Source organism: Wyeomyia smithii, chromosome 2 (genome assembly GCF_029784165.1).
Source record: "Wyeomyia smithii strain HCP4-BCI-WySm-NY-G18 chromosome 2, ASM2978416v1, whole genome shotgun sequence".
Classification (NCBI taxonomy): Eukaryota; Metazoa; Arthropoda; class Insecta; order Diptera; family Culicidae; genus Wyeomyia; species Wyeomyia smithii.
This window is the reverse complement of record NC_073695.1, coordinates 42304632-42330292: the sequence shown is the minus strand read 5'-3', so window position 1 is coordinate 42330292 and position 25661 is coordinate 42304632. Positions and strand designations below refer to the sequence as shown.

The 25661-nt window shown below is 37.0% G+C and overlaps 1 protein-coding gene across 1 annotated transcript in view; it reads left to right on the top strand.

Annotated features, from left to right (window-relative positions):
• The window catches only part of LOC129719578 (uncharacterized), a 199323-nt gene that overhangs the window by 141408 nt on the left and 32254 nt on the right, over positions 1 to 25661 (top strand). The window contains exon 6 of the mRNA XM_055670972.1: positions 1804 to 2053. Coding sequence (XP_055526947.1) covers positions 1804 to 2053 — 250 coding nt within the window. The remainder of the gene's footprint in view (positions 1 to 1803; positions 2054 to 25661) is intronic.

Sequence of the window (25661 nt, the reverse complement as noted above, 5' to 3'; positions counted from 1 at the left end):
GAAGCGTTGAATTTAAAGTAACAATATTCTGCAGCTTGTTTATTTTTGTTAAAAAAACATTCATGTGTACCCGTTTGAAAAGTTTTGGTTAGATTGAAAAAATATGTTCGATGGAAAATGAGATGTCAAAATATCAGCAACATGTTCCTTAAATTTGAGATAGTCAAGACAAAGCGATTCGCTGTTTTAATTCAAAATTCCTAATTATTAATTCTTGATGTAAATATCGTAAATGAAGATACTTTTAAAGCAGAAATAAATTTAACAATAATCCACACATATTAACTCGACTAGATAAACGAATTCGGCGTTAAGTTAGATTTTAATGCGAAACAATACCATAATGGTTAATTATACCTTAAATAGTTTATTGCTATCGCTCCCTAGCTTCGCTACTGCCGTGTCTACTTTGCAAACTAAAATTAACTAGAAAATTTAAACGTAAGCCAACATGCACCGAGTGCCCTCGGTACTATTCTAATATGACGCACCGAAACTTTTCATGCTCTTTGAACCGGCTGCTTCTTACCGAAAGAATTCCACACACAATTCTCCCCGCCTCCTTATCCTATTCCACCCAGCGAATTCTAGGTTCCATTGTACACGTTTGGAGCTCCTGCTGCCACATATCTTTGCCAACACACTGAGTGTGCTGCTGTGCAGAGGATCCCCATCATAAATTGAATTGAATTATTTCAACCTGTTCTTGAAAATTCTCCAATCCTCGGTCGAAATAAGAATCGCTTATCGCACACTCATTGTGTGCGAAGACGACGTCTTCCCAGAGCGGTGGGATGCCCGACAACTGCAGCAGCCGAACTTCGCTCGATGCGGCCTAGGACCGCAAGTTGCCATACGGGGCGAGTTTCGCTCGACTGCGAGCGATACAATTCTATTCTCCGTATGAAACATAGCAAATGTGTGAATGTACCGAATATATTTTGCACTGAATATAAATATCTAGTCATGCTTCATTAGCCATAACGAGTGAACTACATTGTGTGCTCTCCATTGTGGCAGCTTAAGCAGTTTGTGCTAGGGTACCTACCAGTGCCCCAGAATACCAAATGCCATCCATAAGGCGTGTTGCTTAGTAATAATAAAATGCCTTGAAAATATTCCTCTCACTAACATCAAATGTGTTACATTATAAGAAATGAACAACCCTAGCAATAAAGAGGAACACAATAGAATACATTTCACACCCAGTAGAACATAAAAATGATTGCAGATGTTAAACAAAGTTTGAACTATTCAGCAGAATTTTAAATCATCCTCATTGTTCTCAGCTTTGGCCATCGTTATATCAGTTTTAAATAACGAGTTTTTCTTTTGACATACCTAAGTCTGCACTTGTTAAATCCTTCGTCTCATACACGAAACATTCTCAAGCACTATATCTTTCGCAACATTTACACATAATAAAGAAATTGATCCGAAACGACTCTCCTCCTTAGCACTCAACTTCAAGCTGAAAGCTAGACGATGGAATTAATCTCCGACACGTCACTCACGAATACACTTAGAAGTGAATGTCAATTTCAGTGGAGTGATCTAATCAACAGACACACTTTCTCAGTCCGTATGAAACTTGAACATGGTTAGACTAATTTATTCTAAGTATCTTTTCAACCCGTCGAACAAAAGGGAGCGAACAGATTCCCACCTTTCACCTGTTTTCTCGTACTACCCCCTCTACCTATCTCTGTTTCTTTAAAATGAATGATCTAACGCTAGAGTTTATGCACTTTCCCCCCGCAAACTGACGAATAACTTTTTTGTCTTCTCCTATTCTCCTGACAGTCTGACCCGTCAACTCAACAGCCACAGTATCAACCACAGGCAACGCAAGCCTTCCAACCGCTAGCGTCCGCACAGCAACAGCAACAACTTTATCAGCAGCCTCCCGAGCCAGCTGTCGTCCCACAGCAACAGTACTACTATCAACAGCCGGACCAAATACCATTCGTCACCACACTACGCAAGGAACCACCGATGTCGCAGGAACCGGCTCCGGTCTATCAAACCCAACCAGTTGCTGCTATTTATCAAGGTAGGTAGTGTGCAATAAGTGTGCGGCAGGTTGCGGCTCTAACATTTGCTATTGTGTAATACACGGTGTTTTCGAGAGGCAAGCAAACACAACCCACGAAGCTGCTTATCCTTCTCGAGAGGCGTAATTAGCAGTCGGCCAGTTGGAGTGTGTGTGTGGGATTCTAGTGGCGCCGGAAACTAATTGTTTTCTCTGCCGCGCCGGGGGTCGCATCGTGTCCGCCAACTGGCTGCTGAGAAAATAGTTGAGGTTTTAGGCACCAATAATTGTAGCCGTTTTAGTAGAAATCATGGTTGAGACAACATCTCAAACTAATTATAAAAAACTAGTTGAACGTTCCCGGCGATGCTCGGGGTCAAAGGTTTCAAAATTGAGAATCATTGTTTATATTACATTGATGCATTAGCACAATTCACTTCAGAAATATTTCGCATCGTATACATCAATATTTTTAAAACGCACAGAACCCATTTTGGGTTGCACGTTGTGATTTTATGCTGTTTAACAGAAACTGGAAGTCGCCATTTAGATTTTTGAAATGACGTATGGAGTTCCACTTTCGGCAGAATTGAAATTGTTGGTCAACCGGAAGTCGCCATTTTGGAAAATGTGTGGGGTCATCCCAGTTCCGATTATACCTATATTGGGTGAAATTCGGGCCATTCCACAATCGTTAACAGTAAAACCTCTTTTTATGTAACTTTTGGAAGAAACAAATTAACGTAAGAAGAATCGAGCATGACCAGCCATGCTAAGTTTTCCTCAACAATGAAATCTAAAAAGATGGCATGAGATATTTTTTAAAATGAAAATGCTTGTTGGTATCCAAGGACCACGTCTGAGAAGAAGTGAAGGTTTTCTGATAACTAACAATTGTGCATCAATTCACATAACTACGTAGAAATTAAAAAAAAGCATGAGTTTTGATGTTGAAGTCGCCTCTTAATCGATGTTCAAACTAATGACTTGTGGTCTTTCCTCCTATCAATCTCCCAAGATCTAGTTTGAATAAAAGTAAAAAAAAATTTAAAAAATTAAGTCGAATCCCGTAATGTGTAACTATTCACAAAACTACGAAAACATCAGAAATGTATAATGGTTATGCTCGACTCGCACTAAATCAAAACATGTTTTTTTGCAAGAAAATATTTGCAAATGTTTAGGAACAACGAAAATTTTATTTTGAAAAAAAATACATGATATCGCTTTGAATTCTGGTTTAGACAAATTAAGCCTAAAAATATCATGGTTTTGCATTTTTCACGTGGTTTTGTGCAATATAATGAAATTTTAAATAATCACATACCTATCACCTTTCTCTTCAAATAATTTTCCTTAACATTAACGAACATTTCATTGTAAAAAAACACAGATCACAGCTTTAAATTTTGATTAAGAGGCAAGTTCAACAATAAAAATCATGAGTTTGCATGTTTCACGTAGTTTTGTGAATAATAACTTGAGTTTCAGTAATCAGATACCTGTTTTTCCCTCAAATGTCTTTCCTGAAATTCAACGAAAATGTTGATGAAAAAAAAAATCATACCTCATCGCTTTGAAGTTTGATTATGACGCGAATTCAGCATAAAAAGTCATAATCTTACGTGTTTTACGTAGTTTTGTGAATGATATCTGAAGTTTTAGTAATCAGATACTTATTATTTTTTCTCGAATGTCTTTCTTGAACATAAACAAACTAATTGATGAAAAAAGAATCACATGTCGTCGCTTTGAATTTGGATTAAAAGACGAATTGAGTATAAAAAGCCATAATCTTGCATGTTTATGAAATTTTGTGAATAACATCTCAAGTTTTAGTAACCAGGTACTTATTATTTTTTCTCAAATGTCTTTCCTGAACATTAATGCACATTTTAATAAATACTACAAGGTATACAACCCTAGGGGTTGTATGAAATGGTGACGTAGGACTAAATATATAATATATGCTAACTAAATATTATTATATGCTGCGCTAAACTGTTCATAGGTATCACTACCGTTTGTTTTTGATAGTCGTTATTTTAAAACTAACGATGCATGAATACATGAAAATTTTACACTAGTAGTAGTTGCGAAAATTCTCATAACTCTTATCTTCAAGCATCTATAGTTCTGAAAAGAACCGATTCCATAATATTCAGTTAGAAATTCGTGCTACAGAACGCTGATAATCGCACCATGAAATTTTTGTTGGCCGCGCATAAAATTTGCTCTCCGCTGTGCCCTCCAGTAGCTGTGCTAGCAAAATATCCTGCATCGAACGATGGTAAGTGTTGCTGCCGTATGCAAAATAAAGGTGTAACATAGTTCCGCAGTGCCTGGAAGTTGACTCGTATGCAGCTCTCGTTTCTCAATGTCGCGTACCTTTAACAGCTGCACTGCTCTCACCTTTGTGTAACAAACTAAACTGAAGCTGAATTTTCTACACGCAGTCTTTTGTATCGAGTTCAGCGTAGATTTTTACCATTAAGGCGTGGCCACGTAGCTTATAGAAAGAAAGAGAAACAAACCAACACATCTTCAATACTACTGAGTGATTTTCATAAGCATCAAAAGAAAGTTTTTGCTTTCCCGATGCGAAAGTCACTCTGGTTCTTAGATTAACTAATTTTCGTTGCTGATATTTGACTGATAACGGTGTTCGAGTGAACACAAACAAACAATTAAACCGGAAAATCACTCAATTTAGCAGTGAAAATTCTTGAAATGAGGGTTATATCTTGTGACAAACTATTCATAGGTAACACTACCGTTTATCTTTGGTGCGTCCTGGTCGTTATTGTAAAAATGATTATTTAGAAATAGATGAACATTTCACACTAGTAGTAGTTGTGAAAATTCTCATAACTCTTATCTTCATCATCTAATAGTTCTGAAAAGAACCGATTTCATAATCTTCAGCTCGAAATGTAGCTACAGAATGCTGATGATCACACCACCACCGGTAGCATCGATTATTTAGTTGACCGCGTATAAAATTTGCTCTCCGCTGTGCCCTCCAGCAACTGTGCCAGCAAAATATCCTGCAGCGTACGATGGTTATTGTTGCTGCTGTTTGCAAAATAAAGGTAACATGCTCCGCGGTGCCTGGAAGTTGACTCGTATGCAGCTCTCGTTTCTCAATGTCGCAAAGCTTTAACAGCTGCACCGCTCTCGCTATTGTGGAACAAACTTAACTGAAGCTAATTTTTCCACACGCAGTCTTTTGTATCGAGTTCAGCGTAGATTTCACCATTAAGGCGTGGCTACGTAGCTTATAGAAAGAAAGAGAAACAAACCAATACATCTTCAATACTACTGAGTGATTTTCATAAGCATCAAAAGAAAGTTTTTGCTTTCCCGATGCGAAAATCACTCTGGTTCTTAGATTAACTAATTTTCGTTGCTGATATTTGACTGATAACGGTGTTCGAGTGAACACAAACAAACAATTAAACCGGAAAATCACTCAATTTAGCAGTGAAAATTCTTGAAATGAGGGTTATATCTTGTGACAAACTATTCATAGGTAACACTACCGTTTATCTTTGGTGTGTCCTGGTCGTTATTCTAAAAATGATTATTTAGAAATAGATGAATATTTCACACTAGTAGTAGTTGTGAAAATTCTCATAACTCTATCTTCAAGCATTTATAGTTCTAAGAAGAACCGATTCGATAATCTTTAGCTCGAAATGTATGCTACAGAATGCTGATAATCACACCAGCACCGGTAGCATCGATTATTTTGTTGGCCGCGTATAAAATTTGCTCTACGCTGTGCCCTCCAGCAGCTGTGCCAGCAAAATATCCTGCAGCGTACGATGGTAACTGTTGCTGCCGTGTGCAGAATACAGGTAACATGCTCCGCGGTGCCTGGAAGTTGACTCGAATGCAGCTCTCGTTTCTCAATGTCGCAAAGCTTAACAGCTGCACCGCACTCGCTATTGTGGAACAAACTAAACTGTGGCTGAATTTTCCACACGCCGTCTTTTGTATCGAGTTCAGCGTAGATTTTTACCATTAAGGCGTGGCCACGCAGCTTAGACAAAGACAAACAAACCAAAACACTTTGTTGAGTCAAAATATGTAGGCAGTGGAATTTATTTCGTCCATGTTATTGTTATCTGTGCTTGGGAAGCAAGCCAAGAACAAGGGAAATGTATGGGAAAGCTTGACCTTGGAACTTTTCACCTTTTTCCACCATTAAGCAGTAAAGAAACAATGTTGAACATAATATTAAAAAATTGTTACACATTTTATCTATCCACCGACATATTAATGACTAAGATGCATTGAGTCGTTCGCTTGCTATAACCGTTTGAAATCTGACGCAACATTTGCCAGTTTCATTTTCATTTTCACAAAGTGTAATCTAGTATAGAAAACAAAGACGTAGTCCTACGTCAAAAAAGAATTATATGTCATCGCTTTGAATTTTGATCCAGAGACGAATTAAGTATAAAAAGTCATAATTATGCTTGTTTTACGTAGTTTTGTGAAAAATATCTCAAATTTTAGTAATCAGACACCTATTATTTTTCTTCAAATGTCTTTCTTGAAGATCAACGAACATTTTCATGTAAAAAAAACTCACATTTCACCGCTTTGAATTTTGATTTAGAGACGAATTGAGCATGAAAAGTCATAATTTTGCATGTTTTACGTAGTTTTGTGAATAATATATCAAGTTTTCGTAATAAGATACTTATTATTTTTCCTCGGATGTCTTTCCTGAACATTAGCGAACATTTTAATAAAAAAAGAATCAAATGTCATCGCTATGAATTTTGATTTAGAGGCAAATTCAGCATACAAAGTCTTATTTTTGCATGTATTACGTAGTTTTGTGAATAATATCTCAAGTTTTAGTAATCAGATACCGATTATTTTTTCTCAAATGTCTTTCCTGAACATCAACGAAAATTGTCATGTAAAAAAACTTACATGTCACCGCTTATTTTTTCGATTCAAAACGGTTCAAATGATGATGAAACGAAGGAAATAATATCAAGAAGATCAAGCGTTACGGAATTCCATTTTTATATAGTAGATTTATAATTTCAAATTTAATTTGCTTTAAAGGGCGTACCCAACCGTACGGGTTAGTAGACAGACACCGCACACTGTTTCCAAAGCTGCAAAAACGTGATCGAAATTATTTTGACCCAGAATGCTTGATTTTAGAACCACAGTGTCTTCAATAAAGTTGTTCTAATAATGATTCTCCATGTTATTGAAGTTACAGTTTTGTGATTCATCCACTTAACAGTGAAAAAGCGAATTTTACTTCTTTCATTTTTGCATATAAAATTTCATCGTGTTCGGCAAAGTTGTAGCAGATTTCATAAAAAAACAACATTATCGAAGACACCATACTTCTATCTGCCTATTTTAATAGACTTGTGGGGAGTTTTTTACAGACTGCCACTAAAAATCAGTTTTTTTTTTTCAATATAACTTTTAGTTATATTTTAGTGATTTTTACAATTATTCAATGTTCTACAATGTTGTTTGCTATAACAAAACAAACAATGTCTGCGAAGAAAGTTCATTTTTATTTCACATATTTCTCTCGTTATTGACGATTTATACTTAAATAATGCACTAATTCACCATAATTATTTTTTACCCAAAAAAAAATTGATTTTGAACCCAAAGTGTCTTCAGCAAAGTTGTTTTGTTAATTATTCATCTTCATATGAAAGTTAGAATTTTGTGAATAATCTATCCAAAAGAGAGAAACGAATTTTATTTTTCTCATTTTTGCATATAAAAATCCACTTTGCTGAGTAAAGTTTTAGCACATTTCATAAGAAAAAACTTTGTCGAAGATACCATATTTCTATCTGCCAATTTTAATGAATCATTGTGAAGTTTCATTTAGAATGCCTCTTAAAATCATTTTTTTTTATATAAGGCTGATACAAATTCCGAATTCATTTTATGTCCAAGGTTATCAACGTTAGCAGAGGGGGTGGGAAAAAATAAATAACACCGAAACGAAAAAAAAAAGAAATATCTTTGATCAATGTTATGACGTTTGTAACTTGCACTCAAATAAATGTTGAAAAATAACACTTTATTATTATTATTCTTTATTTCGCTTGCCTTTCGACGACACTCTCGCTGTCACCTGACTTGTTTGTTGCTAAATTAAGCATTTATGCTGTCGGAAAACCAATGAAATGAACAAAACGGTTTGAGCTTTTTTTTCTTCCTAAAATGAAAATAAAATTTGTAACGGCCTTACTTTTTATAGCGATTTTCTAAAATTTTTCAATGTTCTACAATGTTTTTCAATATAATAAAACACATGAGTTCACCGAAGAAAGCCCATTTTTATCTCTTTTAATTATTTAGTTATTGAAAATTTTTATTAAAATAGTGCACACACTTACAGATATAAACATAGTAGACAGCGAGAGACAAATGCCTATATCTGAATTGAATGATATTTTAGCTATACTCCAATATAGAAATGGTTAAATCTGCAGATATCTGCAGATTTTAAAGATATCTGTTAGTAAATTAATGCATTGTTTTAAAAAAAATCGCCCATAACCAAAGAAATATGTGAGATAAAAATAAGCTTTCTTCGCAGACATTGTTTTTTTTGCTATAACAAACAACATTGTAGAACAAAAAAAAATTGTTGAAAATCACTACTAAAAGTTATGTTGGAAAAATTGATTTTGAGCAGCAATCTATAGAAAACTCCCCACAAGTCCATTTAAATAAGCAGATAGAAGTGTGGTGTCTTTGACGAAGTTGTTTTTTATGGAATCCGCTACAACTTTGCCGAAAACGATGAATTTTTATATGCAAAAATGAAAGAAGTAAAATTCGTTTTTTCACTGTTAAATGGTTTAATCACAAAACTGTAACTTCAATAACATGGAGAATAATTAATGGAACAACTTTACTGAAGACACTTTGGTTCTAAAATCAAGTTTTTTGGGTCAAAATAATTTCGATCACGTTTTTGCTGCTTTGGAAACAGTGAGCACCGTGGCATTGCATAACATACATGCTTGAAATTATAATATTTTGATATATTCCCAAAAGAAAACAGTCCAATCGTCTAGAAAATTTATATTAGATCTTGATTCTTTTTCTCATTTTAAACCACGTAGTAAGACAACGTTTGTGATAGTTATCATATCGTAAGAATCTTGTAACTGAATTGAACATCCGCGTTCTGTAAATGTTGTCGAAATTTATGTTGAGTCAACCGACGTGTAACATAGCTTGAGTTCATCTCATGTATCCCTCACTTTTAATGAGTACGTATTTTTCACCTATACATACGTTAAAGTTATGGAAAATTTCTGTTTCTTTACATAGTTTCTCGATTTATACACTTAAAAAATGGCGCGAACCACTGTATAGCACAGAAAAGCTGATGCCTGCAGCTACTAAGCCTGAAATAAACAGTACCGAATATCTTTTCCAATCTTTCTTCTACTCTCTGCTTAGTAAAGTAACTAAATCATGGCAATCAGGCTGCCATATATGTAGCCGAATGTCTTCTTCAAGCCCTAGGTTAGTTGCTCCACCGTCAGAATATTACAGCACAAAAACAGAAGCTCAGAAAGGATTTGCAGCCTCGCAGGCAACAAAGTGATCTATTATCAGCAAACAAGGAGCAACATGCTTTTTTTCGTCCGCATGGCTGTTCACTACCTTGATATCATGGAACATAATGTAAGCACGAAAAAGAGCAAAATGTAAATATGCTTCCACAAAGTGCACGCACGCACGCTTTATGGAAGGCACATCTGTAAACTGAACATGATTGAGCGTTGACGGTCCCTTGCAAATGGCTACGCAAGCGGAAATTTCATATTTTTTTTCTGCTTCTTTACATAGTTTCTCGATTTATACACATAGTTTCTCCGGGTGGGGTGGCTTTGCTACGAATGGTACCTGCCTGCCGGGCCCCGGAATTAAACCGCTGAAGCTCAGCGTAAAGTCACCTGTTGGTAGAACGCATTTTTGTGAACCGAGAACCTACTTACGATTTGAAAAGTACACTCTAATTTGCAACTGCTCGATTCGACGTGGCTGAGTTCTGGAGCTAACCGACTCATTTATAAGATGATTGTTCATTAATTCAACGTTCCGTTTAGAATGCTTGAGGTTTTCATAATTTTCTCTGTATGCTCACGAAAAATAGTTCGTTATCCAGGAGGGGTTTGTGCTTGCGTTACGTCAACATAGACCTTTTGAATGAGATCGACAGATAATATTATTTTTCGCTGCTGCTACGAGTCAACCACATAATCGGGTGTTGCTAAAATTGCATATTTCTCTCATTTAGAGTTCACTGACAATCAATTTCATTCAGCTTCTAGAATTAACACTTTTTGTCTTGATTACATTTTATTAAGTAAAATGAAATAATTGTAGCCTCCTCGTCAAAAGTAGACCCACCCAATCGAAAGAAACGGAACAAATGTCCCGTCCCTTCATACATGTGAGAAATGGGAATAGCATACCGGGAGTCGGGACTGAACCGGACTGGACGGAAGGGACGGAGACGTGTAGTGAAATTTGTTCGCTCGCATATGTCACACAAATATGGTGGTCTGTTGGTGCAGCACATTTGACTGTCTATTCGTTTCGACTGATCCGGACCGGGCCGGGTCCGGTCGCACCCGCCGCCGTGGGAGCTTGGGAACAGTTTTTGAATAAATAAGAGCACGAGTCGGTCGTTCGCCCACTGAGCAAACCACACCGGCAGGCCGCATGGAATGAGAGACGGCAGGTATGGTATGAGCATTTAAAATACACCTTGAAGTTGAGGTGAGTTCTTAATCCCTTTTCCCCTGGCTCCGGAATCTCGCCCGCGGCGAAAGGGTTGAACAAATATTTGCTCGCATTGTGGCATTCCGCCGTGAGGTGAATTCGTTGACGGATGTGCAACTGTTTAGGCAGCATACATGGTAGAAACACAAACTCGAATGACGAGTGGTATTTAAGCGTTTTTTTTTTGTTGTTGCTATTTTGCCACTAGCACAAAACTGAAAATGGATATTTGCTAGCGTTAGTCGCTATTGTGCACTATTCAAAGCCCAAATGCGGCCATTGTGCTCGACGCTGCACTAGAGCTGGAAATAGAATTTTATGTGCTGAGATGATTTGCCCAGTAGGAGTTGAGAGGGTTATGCTCGTTATGATGTCTGAACGTTATGATGAACACTAACCGTTTGCTCATACAGCTGAATTGAAATGTACGTTTTCTGTCAAGTTGCATGGTTCTTTTGTTGGCTCAATTTTGGGATGCTATTGTGGGTTAATAAATTAGCTCGTTTTTTCGTTATAAGCGATTTTTCTCAAAGACTCATTTTAAATACAGCTAGTTTCACGCTGGATAACTTACTTGGCATCTTAAATGAGGTTTTGACTAAAATTTGTGGTAGAGTTTAAATAATGAAATTGAAAAGATACCCTTCTTTATTTCGCTGATTAGCTTAGAACAGATTTATAGTGTTACCCCCTCAGAAGGATCGTTCACTAAGCAATAATGTCTAGTTGTAAGCAAGGGAACTTCCAACTCGTATTTTTTTTCTAGTTTGACAGGTCGAAGTAGAGTTTCAAACGAGATATACGACTAAACAGGTTAATTCTTTATCCAAAAACTACTTGCTAAATATTATATTCTGTTAGACGGTAAAAATATTTTAAAAAAGTACATGTTTTTCTATACGACTATTTAAAAAACAGCCAAAACACTTTGAAGGTGAATCTGTGCCATTCAAATCTTCGAGCCAAGGCAAAACATTAGTCTTTGTGGTTCCCTTCTCTAACATATACATATACGGGCAATTTTCTTTCACATGAATACTCAACGTGATTTTGAGCAGTTTTTTTCTGTTTCTTAAACTCGTTCGTATAGTAGTCACTAATCAGTTTATATAAGTTAACAAACATTTTAAGATGAAATCAAGGCAGGAGAGATGTATAAAACTATGGAAAACGTTCAAACCACGCCTCGATTAACGCTGCCTTGTGGGTGTTTTTAGTTTGTATATTTCGTTAATAGGAAGTAGACAATAGTGGGAATTATTGATGACACACATGTTTCGATTACTAAGTGTTCGAATACGTGCGTAGAAATTCAGCTTAGATTAAAGTGTAGCTGAATCAATGCGCTGCGAAACGATATCGTTTACTAATGAAACTATTGCAAATTCACAACGTTCTTTTAATGATTGTATGTTTATGAACATGCAATGTGCTTCATATGACGGAAGCGTAAATGATGTCCAACCTAATTTACGAAGGGAATACAATAGAAATTGCTTTAGTACTGATTCTATTCTTTCTTCGTGTGTGATTGTCTAGAGTGAACTTTTTTGACGTAGGACTACGTCTTTGTTTTCTATACTAGATTACATTTTGTGAAATTGAAAATGAAACTGGCAAATGTTGCGTCAGATTTAAAACGATTATAGCAAGCGAACGACTTAATGCATCTTAGGCATTTGTGTGTCGGTGGATAAATAAAATGTGTGACAATTGTTTGATATAATGTTTAACATTGTTGCTTTACTGCTTAATGGTGAAAAAAGTTGAAAAGTTCTAAAGTCAAGCTTTCCCATACATTTTCCTTGCTATTACCTTGCTTCCTGAGCACAGATAATAATAACATGGACGGAATAAATTCCACTGCCTACATATTCTGACTCAACAAAGTGTTTTGTTCCGTTTCTCTTTTTCTAAGCTGTGTTGCCACGCCCTCATGGCAAAAAATTACGCTGAATTCGATACAAAAGACTGCGTTTAGAAAATTCAGCTTCAGTCTAGTTTGGCAAACAATAGCGAGTGGAGTATAGCTGTTAGAGGTACGCGACATTGAGAAACGAGTGCTGCATACGAGTCAACTTCCAGGCACTGCGGAACACCTTGAATTTATTTTGCATATGGCAGCACCAGTTACCATCGTACGTTGCAGGATATTTTGCTGGAACAGCTACTGGAGGGCACAGTGGAGAGCAAATTTTATTATGCGTGGCCAAGCAAAACATTCAATGCTACCGGGGGTGGTGCGATCATCAGCATTCTGTAGCACACATTTCGAGTTGAAGATTATGGAATCAGTTCTTTTCAGAATTATAAATGCTTGAAGATAAGAGTTATGAGTTTTTTCACAACTACTACTAGTGTGAAATGTTCTTCTATTTCTCAATAATCATTTTTACAATAACGACCAGGGCACCAAAGATAAACGGTAGTGTTGCCTATAAATAGTTTATCACAGCAAGATATAACCCTCATTTTAAGAATTTTCACTGCTAAATTGAGTGATTTTCCGGTTCAATTGTTTCTTTGTGCCCACTCGAACACCGTTATCAGTCAAATATTATTAACACAAATTAGTTAATCTAAGAATCAGAGTGAAAATCACTCAATAGTACCGGAGGTGTTTTGTTTTGTTTCACTTTCTCTAAGCTGCGTGGCCACGCCCTCATGGAAAAAATCTGCGCTGAACTCAATACAAAACACTGCGTGTAGAAAATTCAGCTTCAATCTAGTTTGTCACACAATAGCGAGTGGAGTATAGCTGTAAGTGGTACGCGACATTGAGAAACGAGAGCTGCATACGAGTTAACTCCCAGGCACTGCGGAACACCTTAAATTTATTTCGCATACGGCAGCACCAGTTTCCATCGTACGCTGCAGGATATTTTGCTGGCACAGCTACTGGAAGACACAGCGGAGAGCAAATTTTATCATGCGCGGCCAAGCAAAATATTCAATGCTATCGAGGATGCGATCATGAGCGTTCTGTAGCACGCATTTCGAGCTGAAGATTATGGAATCGGTTCTTTTCAGAACTATAAATGCTTGAAGATAAGAGTTATGAGAATTTTCGCAACTACTACTAGTGTGAAATTTTCATGTATTCATGCATCGTTGTTTTTACATTAACGAATTTAAATATAAACGGTAGTGTTGCCTATGAACAATTTATCGCAGCATATAATATATATATATATATATATATATATATATATATATATATATATATATATATATATATATATATATATATATATATATATATATATATATATATATATATATATATATATATATATGGAACCTTGTGGAACCCCTGCGGTAATTGGGACACATTTTTGACCCTCGTCTGTGCTGTAAACTAGCACACGATTCTGGAAATAATTTTCCAGAATCCTGTACAAAGACACCGGAATGTCTAGTTTCCGAAGCGAGTGGGCTATGGAACCCCACCTAACACTATTGAACGCATTTTTCACGTCCAACGTGACGATTGCGCAATAGCGAATGCCCCATCTTTTAAGCTGGAATGCTACCTCTGCTGTTTTGGTGACGGACAGATATATATATATATATATATATATATATATATATATATATATATATATATATATATATATATATATATATATATAAATAAATAAATATATATATATATATATATATATATATATATATATATATATATATATATATATATATATATAGTATATATATATTAAAATTCGTGATTCGTGCTTGTGTGTATGCCCTTCCTTTTTACGCCTACTATTCCGAGCCTCGCTGCTTCCAGCCAATTTTATCGCCAATTACATTTCCCGGGAGAGATTTAAACTTAATGGCACTTGTCAAGGTTTTGTAAAATTCAACATGAATCTGAAGCCAGAGAATAAACCCATGCTACAAGTCCGTTGACATCGAATGGCCATGATTCTACTAAGATTCGAACCCACGACCACACGCTTGTCAAAGCGGACTCTATAACCTTGCAGCTACGAAGCTCCGAGTAGGAGCTACAGTATTCCAGTATTGTTCTTACATAATCTATACATAGTGTTTGATTGTAAAGGTTAGTTTGGAGCCTAAAACAATTCCTAAGTCCCCAATCATTTCACAATTGGCTACAGTTTGATTTCCTAATAATATTGTAATGGTTGGTGTTGCTCTTTTCGACAGAATGATATTAGGTTCCATTTTTTCACATTAAGCTCTAGTAAGGTTTAGTTTTACACCATGTATATATGTGTACGTTCCACCTATTTTAGTGTTTGATTTATTAATTTTAAACATTTCAAATTCATTGATTCGCGATTTGTTTATATCGTTTGAAATGATTGGTTTTATCGGGATGACAACATCCTCGACTTTTGGCTTTTGTACATCTATTCCGGAAATATATTGGGTGCATTTCAGTTATTATCGTTGTTTTCCAGAAGCTAAAAGTGGTCACCTTCGAAAATGGTGTCTGTGGTCGATTCTAGCTCCTGTGTATCATTCTGGTTCCGAAGATACTCATATTGTATGGAAATCGGCCATTTTTGGCCGTTTTTCAGAAACCGGAAGTTGCCATCTTGCAATTCATGATGGTGTCTGAGGTCAATTTTCAGCTTTTTGCATCATTCTGGTTCCGGAGATGCTCATATTGGGTGGTATTTGGTCATTTTAGGCTGTTTTCCAGACACCGGAAGTCGCCATCTTACAATTCAAAATGTTGTCTGAGGTCGATTTGTGGCTTCAGTGCATCATAACAATTCCCGAAACACCCATGTTGGGTGGTATTTGGTCATTTGCCACTGTTTTTCAGAAACCGGAAGTCGCCATCTTGGATTTCGCAATGGTAAGTGGAGACATGCCAGAAGAAGTAAGGGTGTCGAAACATTACATACATGTTTGTTACACCCAAAAAAATTCATCTGCCAAATTTGGTTATATTTGCTTGATTGGTTCTCGAGCTGTGCGAAATTTGAGTTTCATTTGTATGCGACCCCTCCCTTCCAGAAGAGGGAGGGGTCTCAAACCATCATAGAAACCTTTTTCGGCCCCTAAAACCCCTATATACAAAATTCCACGCCGATCGGTCAGTAGTTTCCAAGCCTTCATGGATCAGACAGACCGGACTGGATATGTATAGATTTCATTCTGGAATGCATTGATGTGTTCTTCATTTCTTATTTCCAAAAAGAGCTTCACATCATCGGCATAAATAAACACTTTTAGTTTTTTGAGAATAGAGGGAATGTCGTTAACGTACAAGATGAAAAGAAGAGATCCTAAGTGAGAGCCTCGAGGGACACCAGAAGTGACTAGGATCGGATTTCAGTTTTGTCCGTTAAATTTCATTATTTGTTGATGATCTGTTGAGCATGATTTGAGCCACTTCAGGAACTCTGGCTCCAGTCCACTTTTTTCGTAATTTGAAGAGTAGCATTGGTAGACATGGTGCGATCTTATGCCTTGCTGAAGTCTGTGCAAAGAGCTTCTACGTGGTTTCCATTATCCATTACATTCAATGATTAATTTATAAATTATAGTAAATTGGTCGACGTTGAACGGCCCTCGAGAAAGTTATGTTGCTTCTAGCTATTCAGTTTTAAATTTGGAAAAATAGTTTTTCGTTAACAATTGCTTCGAATATTTTAGGATTTCCGGCCAGATTTGAAAATAGGCACTAGAAATGAGCTTTTCAATTTTTTTTGGGAAGCATCCATATAGAAAAACCAAAACAACGAAGCGGAAAGTATCGTTTCAAGGAATATCTCCACCGTCAGGCCCAGGACCTTTTGAGGCATCTAAGTTGTTTAACGCCTGCGAAATATCCTGCACATGAAGTTGGTTCACGCCAATATCCCTCAAGAAGTTTTGATAAAATGCAAAATAATCGATGTCGCGATCCTTATCAGGAAATGTTGTACACAGTAAAAAAATTTGAATATTTAACATCACGTAAAATATTTTCTCATTCAAATTTTAGTTGCTTCTGACGTAAACCACGATCTTGTATGAAAAGCATGTGAAATATTATTGAAACTTCAGTTGCTTCTGACGTAAACCATGATTTTGTTTGAAAATTATATGCAATAACATTTAAATTTACATGAAATATTCTGAAATTTTTTATCTTACCGTGTATAATTTTCTTGGAAGAAGTTCGCAAAAAGATTTTGTAATCCTTTCCGAGCTATCCCCGACATTTTCGTCAGAATGCATTAGAAAGGGCAAATTGTCAAATTTTCACTACTGCTGAGTCTTCTATAGATTTTATATGCTTTTCGTTTAAGGTTTTTAAAGTTTTTAATACGACTGCCAGATGGTCTCGAGGTACGATGCTGGCCCAACAAGCCAGTCGTCGTAGGTCCGAGTCTCGGCTCGGGAGAGACTGTTAGTGTCGGTAGGATCGAGGTCAAGTTCCGAATCAGAATGTAGCACCAAGGCTTTGCTTTTAATACGACTGTTATATAGGACAAGATTTTTTGTATTTCCAATACGTCTCCTTTTCTTCAGGGGTATTTTTTCATTGACTGTTAACATTGTTTATATCTATTGCGAATATTTTCATAGTTCAATTACGTAATTTAAAACTATTTTCGTAAAAATGTAACATCTCGAGATCGGACGCAAGCCTCTCGTGCGTCGTCATTCGATTTCATCACATGCCACGAAATAACGCAAACCATTATCTCCGTCGCAGAGTAAAGATGCAGAGATCAGCTTAGTCCAGGTATGACCGTTCAGCCGAAGTTTGCCTGCTCGTTGCTTTTATAAAAGCGTGTCGCAATTCGAGTTCGGTTGATAAATATCCTGATTGGTTTAATAACTATACAATGTGTTACCTATCAAAGAAATGCGTCTTCCTGAGTACGTTTGCCTTCTCGAGAGTATTCGGGATTGGACATAAACATTGGACGCGCGCCGCTCGTATACTTTCGCGGTATTTGACATTAAATATACCCCGTTCGTCTTCGCAATGAGCTATCTTCGCACGCAACATAGTTCGATTTCCTCACTTAGCGCGGTGATACAACCTTTCCTTTCCGTCACAGTCGTGGAGATGCAGAGGTAAACTCGGTCTCCGACAACAACGGACCCTTTCTTACCCTAAGGCCGGCGCCGTTATCGATCTATACAAAGCGGTACCCGATCAGTCGAAAATATCAGGATTATAACCAGTCTTGATAATTTGTTACGAACTTTTTGTATCAACTTGTGTTCTAAGCTTGGTCTCGTTAATAGATAAAATATCAAAATTCCTATCAAAATTACTTACTAATTACAACAAATTACAGCAAGTTTTGTAAGGTTTTTGGCAGAAAAAGATCAGAATTAGTTAGAATGTACAATGTTTTGTTAATTGAATAACAAATTTTGTTATAAATATGCATTAAAAGAACACACTTTTGAACATTCAAGTGTATGATAACAGATTTTGATATAATTCTGCACTTTTTATTACTCTGGCATATCAAGAATATTGCAGGGTTTGTTATTTCTATCAAGTTCATATATATTTTGCTACCCGTTTGTTATAATCGTGTGATCGGGTAGCTACTGAAATGTTGTACACTAAAGATGGTGAACTAATCCCACGTAGCCATTCACGTGATTCCTTGTACAACGTTACTAGCTCAGATCGATCACGGAGGAGCAACTACGAAATGTGTAGTTGTCAAGCTCAAGCTCAAGCTCAAAAATGTTATATCTCGAGATTGGCTCATATTACCTCAGGGTGAGGGTGAAGTGTTTCTTACGTGAAATTTTCTGAAAAATACGATGAACTTATTAAATTTAAAATATAGATAGCTACATTTGCCGAAAAGTGCCAATTTAATTTTTAAATACAAAAATAATCTATTTGGCAACACTTCGGTCAAAAATAATATGCGTTATCTTGCAACAAAGAGGTGGTTCCCACAGAGACACTAAAATTGGGATTTTTCCAAAGTGACACTAGATGAATTATTTCCTTGATTTTGAGCAAAATCTGTGATGGTCGTGTCCAAGTTTGTGCTTACTCGTTTCACTTCGTATGGAATAACCCATATGGATTTTATAATGGAAACTACAAGAATAAGGTGAATTGTAAGAGCGGGGGCCTAGTGTGGTTGGTAACGTCTCCGCCAACTACGCTCTACGTCTGGGTTCGAATCCCACCGCCGACATAGGTATCGATGGTTGTGAGGTGGCGTGATCCACTCACAACCAAACCAACTGGTCTAGATTCAATCCTAACCGACACCGGGAGATTTTCTGAGGCGAAAAATCTCTGGGATCACGCCTTCCATCGCATGAGGAAGTAAAGCCGTTGGCGCCGGTCCGTTAATAAACGGGTCGTAAGTTAGGGTCTGGGTGTGGAGTCGCCTCCCTGGGCGTCGGTGATTGGCCACAACAGTGGCGGAACTAGACCGACGGAAAATAAGCGAGAATAAAAAAAAAGGTGAATTGTGGAAAATTATATCATTTGTTATTATTCACATTTTAGCACGAAAATCACATAATTAGAGTGAAATGGGCAGAAACATAACATTTCTAGGGCCGAGAACTAAATGAAACCATCTTTTTTGAGCCGCCCGGCAATGTATTCGTGGGATTTGTCCATTTTCGTGCAAAAAAACTGAGCCAATCGTCGCTACGATGAAGGAAACCCAAAAACGTGCAAATAAATGATGGAAAAGAGCAAAAAAGACTCATTCCCGTGCCTTGAACCATCACCAATCTATTTGTTGACCAATTTAACAGAAGAAATGCTATATTTTAGTTTGCCAGCTCAGTGCCGTTTATTTAGTGGGAATTTGAGTTCATTCTTTCCCTGCATGCACTGCCTTCTGAGAGAGAGTGTCTCTCCACACACCGAGCATAACAACATCCCTCCGTTTCTCTACAGAACGCGTTTCACGGAAGAGCTCCTGAGAATTACTGTACGAATTACAGTGGATTTTTTTTGGGTGATGAGAAAAAAAAACAAAATTTTTTATATAGGAAAAAAAAATTTATGCCAAATGTTTTAGAAATGAATGGATTGTCGTGTGATTTTTCAAAACATTTTTTTTTTAAATCGACTTTCTGGAAGTCAGCAGGTTTTTGAACTGGACTTCAGAAATCCATCCAATTCTACGACATTTGGCACAAAACAAATTCGTTGACGAAGCCGATTATTTTTTTCTCTCTAAGGCAATGAAAACGACCAGCTTCGTAAACGCAGAAGCGAGAATGACGGAACTAGAAAAAGTCATCAACATATCCGGAGATATAAAAAAACTAAGAAAAGAAGATTGTTTAAAGCCAGGAAAAATTTGGACATATATTTCCTAAAAATGCTGGGACACTAGTTTTGAGCATGATACCTCGGGGTAATAAGTGTTCTTTGTATGACATTTTTCCAAGAACACAATGAAATTACCAAACTTTAAATCAAAATATACTCATTTGCCGAAAAATGTAGTTCATTTTCTAATCGCAATAAGAACATAGCTGGCAACACTTCCGCTCAAAATTCAGATTTTTTTGATCCATTGACTATTTTCTTCAATAATGTATCAATTTATTTCTCGATGTTATATATTTGTAGCCATATTTAAAACAAAAAACAGGGCTTTTTGAAAACAAAGCTGCGATTTTTACATAGTGGTCTTATGTGAACAATTTTCCAAAATTTGAGCCCAATCTGAGAAGGTTGCTGACATCCAGTATGCACACTTGAGATGGAATGTCCCATGTTTATGATTCGATCGAAATTTGTTTTCGACGAAACTGTTTTGATTTATTTGTTTCCAATATGTTTTTGACAATTTTTTTTTTATCACTTTCTAAACAGTTTTAGTTCATTATGGTGAGATTATTCATATTTTTTCTTTTAATAAAAACAATACTTAAAGATCTAAATCACAACTCCTTTCCAATTAAAGTATATTGTTAATAATAAATGCTGTCTCCAATGAGTTTGAATTGTATTTGCTTTAGAAAGCTATGAAAAAGTAAATGCCATCTCTTGAATCTGATAGTTTGCTCAATTTTTCGTTCTATTTTTTAATGAGTCTCGTAAATCGGAGTGACTGCATAAGCGGAAGCCCAGAAGAAAAAACAAAAAAGCTGTTACAGTGCACGACTATTTGCGAGCTAAAATTTCTCCTGATGCATCAGTAAATTTAATAGCTCGAATCGTTCAACCATCCGACATGCACTTCTGCTTTCTCTCGTTTTTTTTTAGCCATCTTTTATCCCAATTGAATTCCCTCTCTCTCCCTCCCCGCGTCAGTCGTCAGTGATGCAAAACATTTTCGAACGTCGAAAAGCGGCATTTCTTGTTCCGGATTTTCCCCAGCTCAGCGGCAACACAACCCGTTCTCTCACCTGCTGTCGGGCATGATTGCTGAAGCGATTTCAGATTATGATAATGTTTTATTCACCCTGATGAAATGTTTTTTGCAGGCTTCTTCTCTCACCTGCAGCGTCGTCGTCGATCGTAGTCGTTGTCGAATAGAGGCTGTCACGAGCACAACCTCGTAGCACCTAGAGTATATACAGCTCAGGTGCCGTACGAGTGACGCGTAAACTCGGCTGCCGTCGATTTTCTATAGTCGGAACCTGTAGGTAGAAGCTCTTTTGCTACAAGTACACATTCACACTGGTTCGTGTCTCATACAGTTTGCTCCATTCAGCGAGAACAAATCTTATCGAAAGTGATTTTCCGCTTACCCCTCTTTCGGGCTACCAGTTCAACCCCATGCACGTGAGGGTTGAAGATCAGAAAAAGTTCAGCAGCGGCTGTGTCGATGCTACGTACCTCCGGGCGGGCAGAAATTTTGCATACCTATGTCGGGTAATATAAATAAAAATTCGCACGTGAACAATTTTCTCGCTTTTTCACATTGGAAACGTGCCGACAAAAATAAAATTGAAATTGCGAAAGTGCGCGTTCCCGATCGTTTATTGCTCTGCTTTTGAATTCCCACTAGAGCTATTCAGATTGTTATTCATGAAATGATCAATTCAAACATTTGATGAAAACATGCCTACAAAGTGAAGGGCTCTACTACGATACCAGCAGGCACTTGGCGTACGAATACGGATAACGCAAAAAAAACGGTTAACCTCGGAGAAACCCGGAAGCCGGAACGAAGGTGAAAAAACCCATTCACCATCATCGCCATTGAATGTTTTCATCTTTGATTTGAGCTTGTTTATCTTTCTCGTGAAGAATGATTCCGATGTCTGCCGAAATTATTGGTTTTGATCAATGATTTTGAATAGAGGTGAAGGTAGATAAGCTCAGGAGCTTTTATTACAAGCCCATAGCCTTGTGTTTTAATTTCCTTATTACAAGTTACTATTTTATTTGGAAGGTAGGCACAACAAACGACAGGAATCTCCGCGAGTTCTTCTAGGAGAATCGAAGCAAGTTAAAAATCGTACGAAACTTCTGGCGGAAAAAGTGGAGATACAAAAAGTGCGATTGACGTAAGCTACATTCTCGTGTGCTTTCCGAACAAAACGAAATAAAGCACAACAGCTAGGCGAAATGTGCTAAGGAAGTGAAACATTTTTTTCAATAAATGTCGATAGATTTATTTCATAGCTCATCAATTTACCTCTAATAATGAGCTACTAGAGAAACAATCGAAGAAAATTCAAGTATTTTTTGGTCAAGCGTTTATTTTGTCTCTCTGAACTTAATTCTAGTTCTTTCCATTCTAAGTTGGTTCGGCCTTCACAAGCTTTTTCTCATCATTTTTAAATCAGTTTGAGATCATTTCATTTGCCTGTTATGGAATTTTATGCCTTTTATTTCGTGATTTTTTTTTTCAACCTCAATTTTATTTTTTAGAAGTGTTTCTCGATGAGCCTTCAAAAAATCATGTCTGGCTCTAAAAAAAGTTCGTCATTCTGATATTGATTGGAGAAAATTTTCTTTTTTTGGCTTTTGTAGGCTTTTTCCACTAACCTGAGCTCTATTTGAATTCATCGTTTTTTGGTTATTCTTGTATTTGAGGAGAGTTTTTTCGTCGACCTGAGCTTAACTTAAGATGCTTTTGCAAGCGTTTTGTCATCATTCATAACTCAACTAAGGAGCATTTTCTGCCTGTTATGGAATATTCAGACCTCAAGAAGCGGCTTCACTTTATTCTGAATTCTATTAGAATTTGATTGCCTTTTTTCAAAGATCTAAACTTAATTCAAGCTCATTCCTGGGCCTTATTCTGGCGGCGTTTTATTTGAGTTAATTTCATCATTCGAAAGAAGTGTCATTTCGAGTCCATTGTGATATTATTTTCTGTTTTTTATTATCTTTTTCTAGCTTCTATAAATGCAATTCTGAGCTTTTTTATGATTCTTACGCCAGTCTGAGCCAAATTAAGAAGCTTTTCTGGCTTGTAAATATGTGAATGTAGAACTGCATACACTGGGGTCGCCTCTTACGCGGGTTGTTTTTATGCGTTTTTTCAAACGGGATATTTTTACAATAACGCGGATTATTTTTACTCGAGTCGGAAGATTATTATATGTATATATTCAACCTGATCTTTTAAGTGCGGTACCAACCAACCGCGTAAAAAACACCCCCAGTGTATTTCAAAAATTGCAAGGTAATAAAATTCAACATTGCTTCAAGAAGGTGATTGTGATCATGAAAAAATTCAATTGTAATTTGTACTTGGCAGGAGGAACGAAGCAGTTCACTTTGAGCTAGTGTAATTCGTAATAATTTTACACTACACTTTTATTTCACTTCACTTTTTAGTTCTATCACTTATTCACGTTTCACTTATCACTTGCGAATGCGCATTTCAACGCTTACAAAGCGCCTTCTTAAGTGCCTAGATGGACTGCTGAGGAAATATAGCGAACCCTTTAAGTTTTTATAGCTAAGTAGGTAAAGGAACTCAAGTTGTTTACGTTCTCTGCGCATTTGCAAGTGATAAGTGAAAAGTGAAAAAGTGGTAGAATTAAAAAGTGAAGTGAAATAAAAGTGTAGTGTAGAATTGTGGAGATTCTGTGAACAGCTCGCGTAAGAATTAATGAATTCGTAATAGCTTTAGTTTCAGGCCTAGCGTACTTGGCTAGCTCACCTGGTAACAGCAATTGCACGGGAGACTAAATTTGGCTGCTCTGTCCTTTTTCGTAGCCCCGTCCTCGATAGCATTTTAATGACGAGTTTGGTGATGGTTAAACAGTTGACGGGAAACTAATGCACTTCGCGCGCATCGTTCGTCTTCATGCTTAAAAAACGAACCTTTTTTTTAATTTTTTACAAATTACCATGTGCGTGGCCCCGCCCACTTGTCGCGTTAGTTCTCTTCGGGTTTATTTCATCACATCATTTTAATATCGGTTCAAGTTTTCATTTATTCTTCGTGTTTCTCGTGATAACGTTTCTACCACATAGGTGGTAAACGTAGATGAAGAAGCACAGCCAGTCACACGGCAAGTACCCGTAAATTATGCAGGTTGGTACAGGAGTACCTTCCGATCAGTTGGATAATTAATTTAATTTTGTTAAATTTGTTGACTGTTGCGTTTTTTTAGATGACTTTTTCAAACGTTTTTCATGAATATTTATTATACTAAATTATTTGGGATCATTTCTTTTTCGTTCGGTAGCTCTTTTGATTGGTCTAGTTTGAAGCGTTTTACGACGTTTTCTAACGCAATTTGAAACTCCTTTTTATTTTGACCAATTTTTTCTAATTTCAAACCGATTTCTTTTTCAATTTTTGAGGTTTTTGAGTTTAATCCAAAATTGCTTGTTTTCTTGTTTTTTTTTTTTAATTTTCAATTTCTTTTAGTACACCACATTTTTAGGACGAATTAAGTCACTCTGGAAGAGTTTTTTTAATCCTAATATCCAGAAATCCAGATTAGAAAAGATTTTTCTATCAAAAGCCAATAAACTATACGTTATCCATCGTAACTCGGGAACGAAACGGCTACCGTTACTGACACTGATTGCGAGCAAGAACCTGCTGAAGTTTCGCTTTTTAGCTGAAAGGTGGTTTTCCTTGTTCAGTGCTCCAGTTTACTGGTACCGTCTATGACAACCTAACGATGAGAGTTTCTCTCTTTGTTGGGAAGCTGTTCGAACGACTGTTTGATATGCCAGAATCAGCTCAGCAATCGTCATGAGATTGAATTTATTTCAAACAATTTATAAGATTCGATAGGATGGATTTTCCTGGAGACGAAATGAGTGCGAGTAATCGATAAGGGTTTTCAGGCTGTGTGTTCACAAATATCCGGTCGAAGCCTGCGTCTGCGAGCAACCGTGAACGGAGGCAATAATTTTCCGGAAAATTTCCGTTGCCCTAATCGGGAAACATATGCGGCTCCCTACAAGCGAATGTCGTCTGCTTATTTCCGCTGCCAGAACGACATTATTTCGATCAGCATCAATAACAAACTCAGCAGACTATAAAATGAAAAACTTCCTCTGAGCCATTCATCATCGTTGGCGGTCGCGTTTTTGCAGCTGTCGCCCCGGATCGGGCGCGAAAATGTCGGCGGCGGCACGGTTTGTCGTTTCAGGAAGGCATAGCTAAAATCTGGGCATCAACAAAAAAAACCTAGTATACCTTGTTCTGAAAGATTACAGGTCGGTCGTATGTTGTGGAATATCTATAAATTATAGCGCGACAAATTGCATCCGAGGGACTCGAAGCGTAATGTGGCGCGCCGTGGGCACATAATTCCCGGCAACGCAACTGGGGAAACGCTGCTGGTTTCGACCTGACTGCGACGTTTCTCCTCGTTTTGTTTTTTATTATTTAATGTTTTCGCATTCTCCACAAAGTACACACACTACACGACAATAGCATGATGACACTATCAT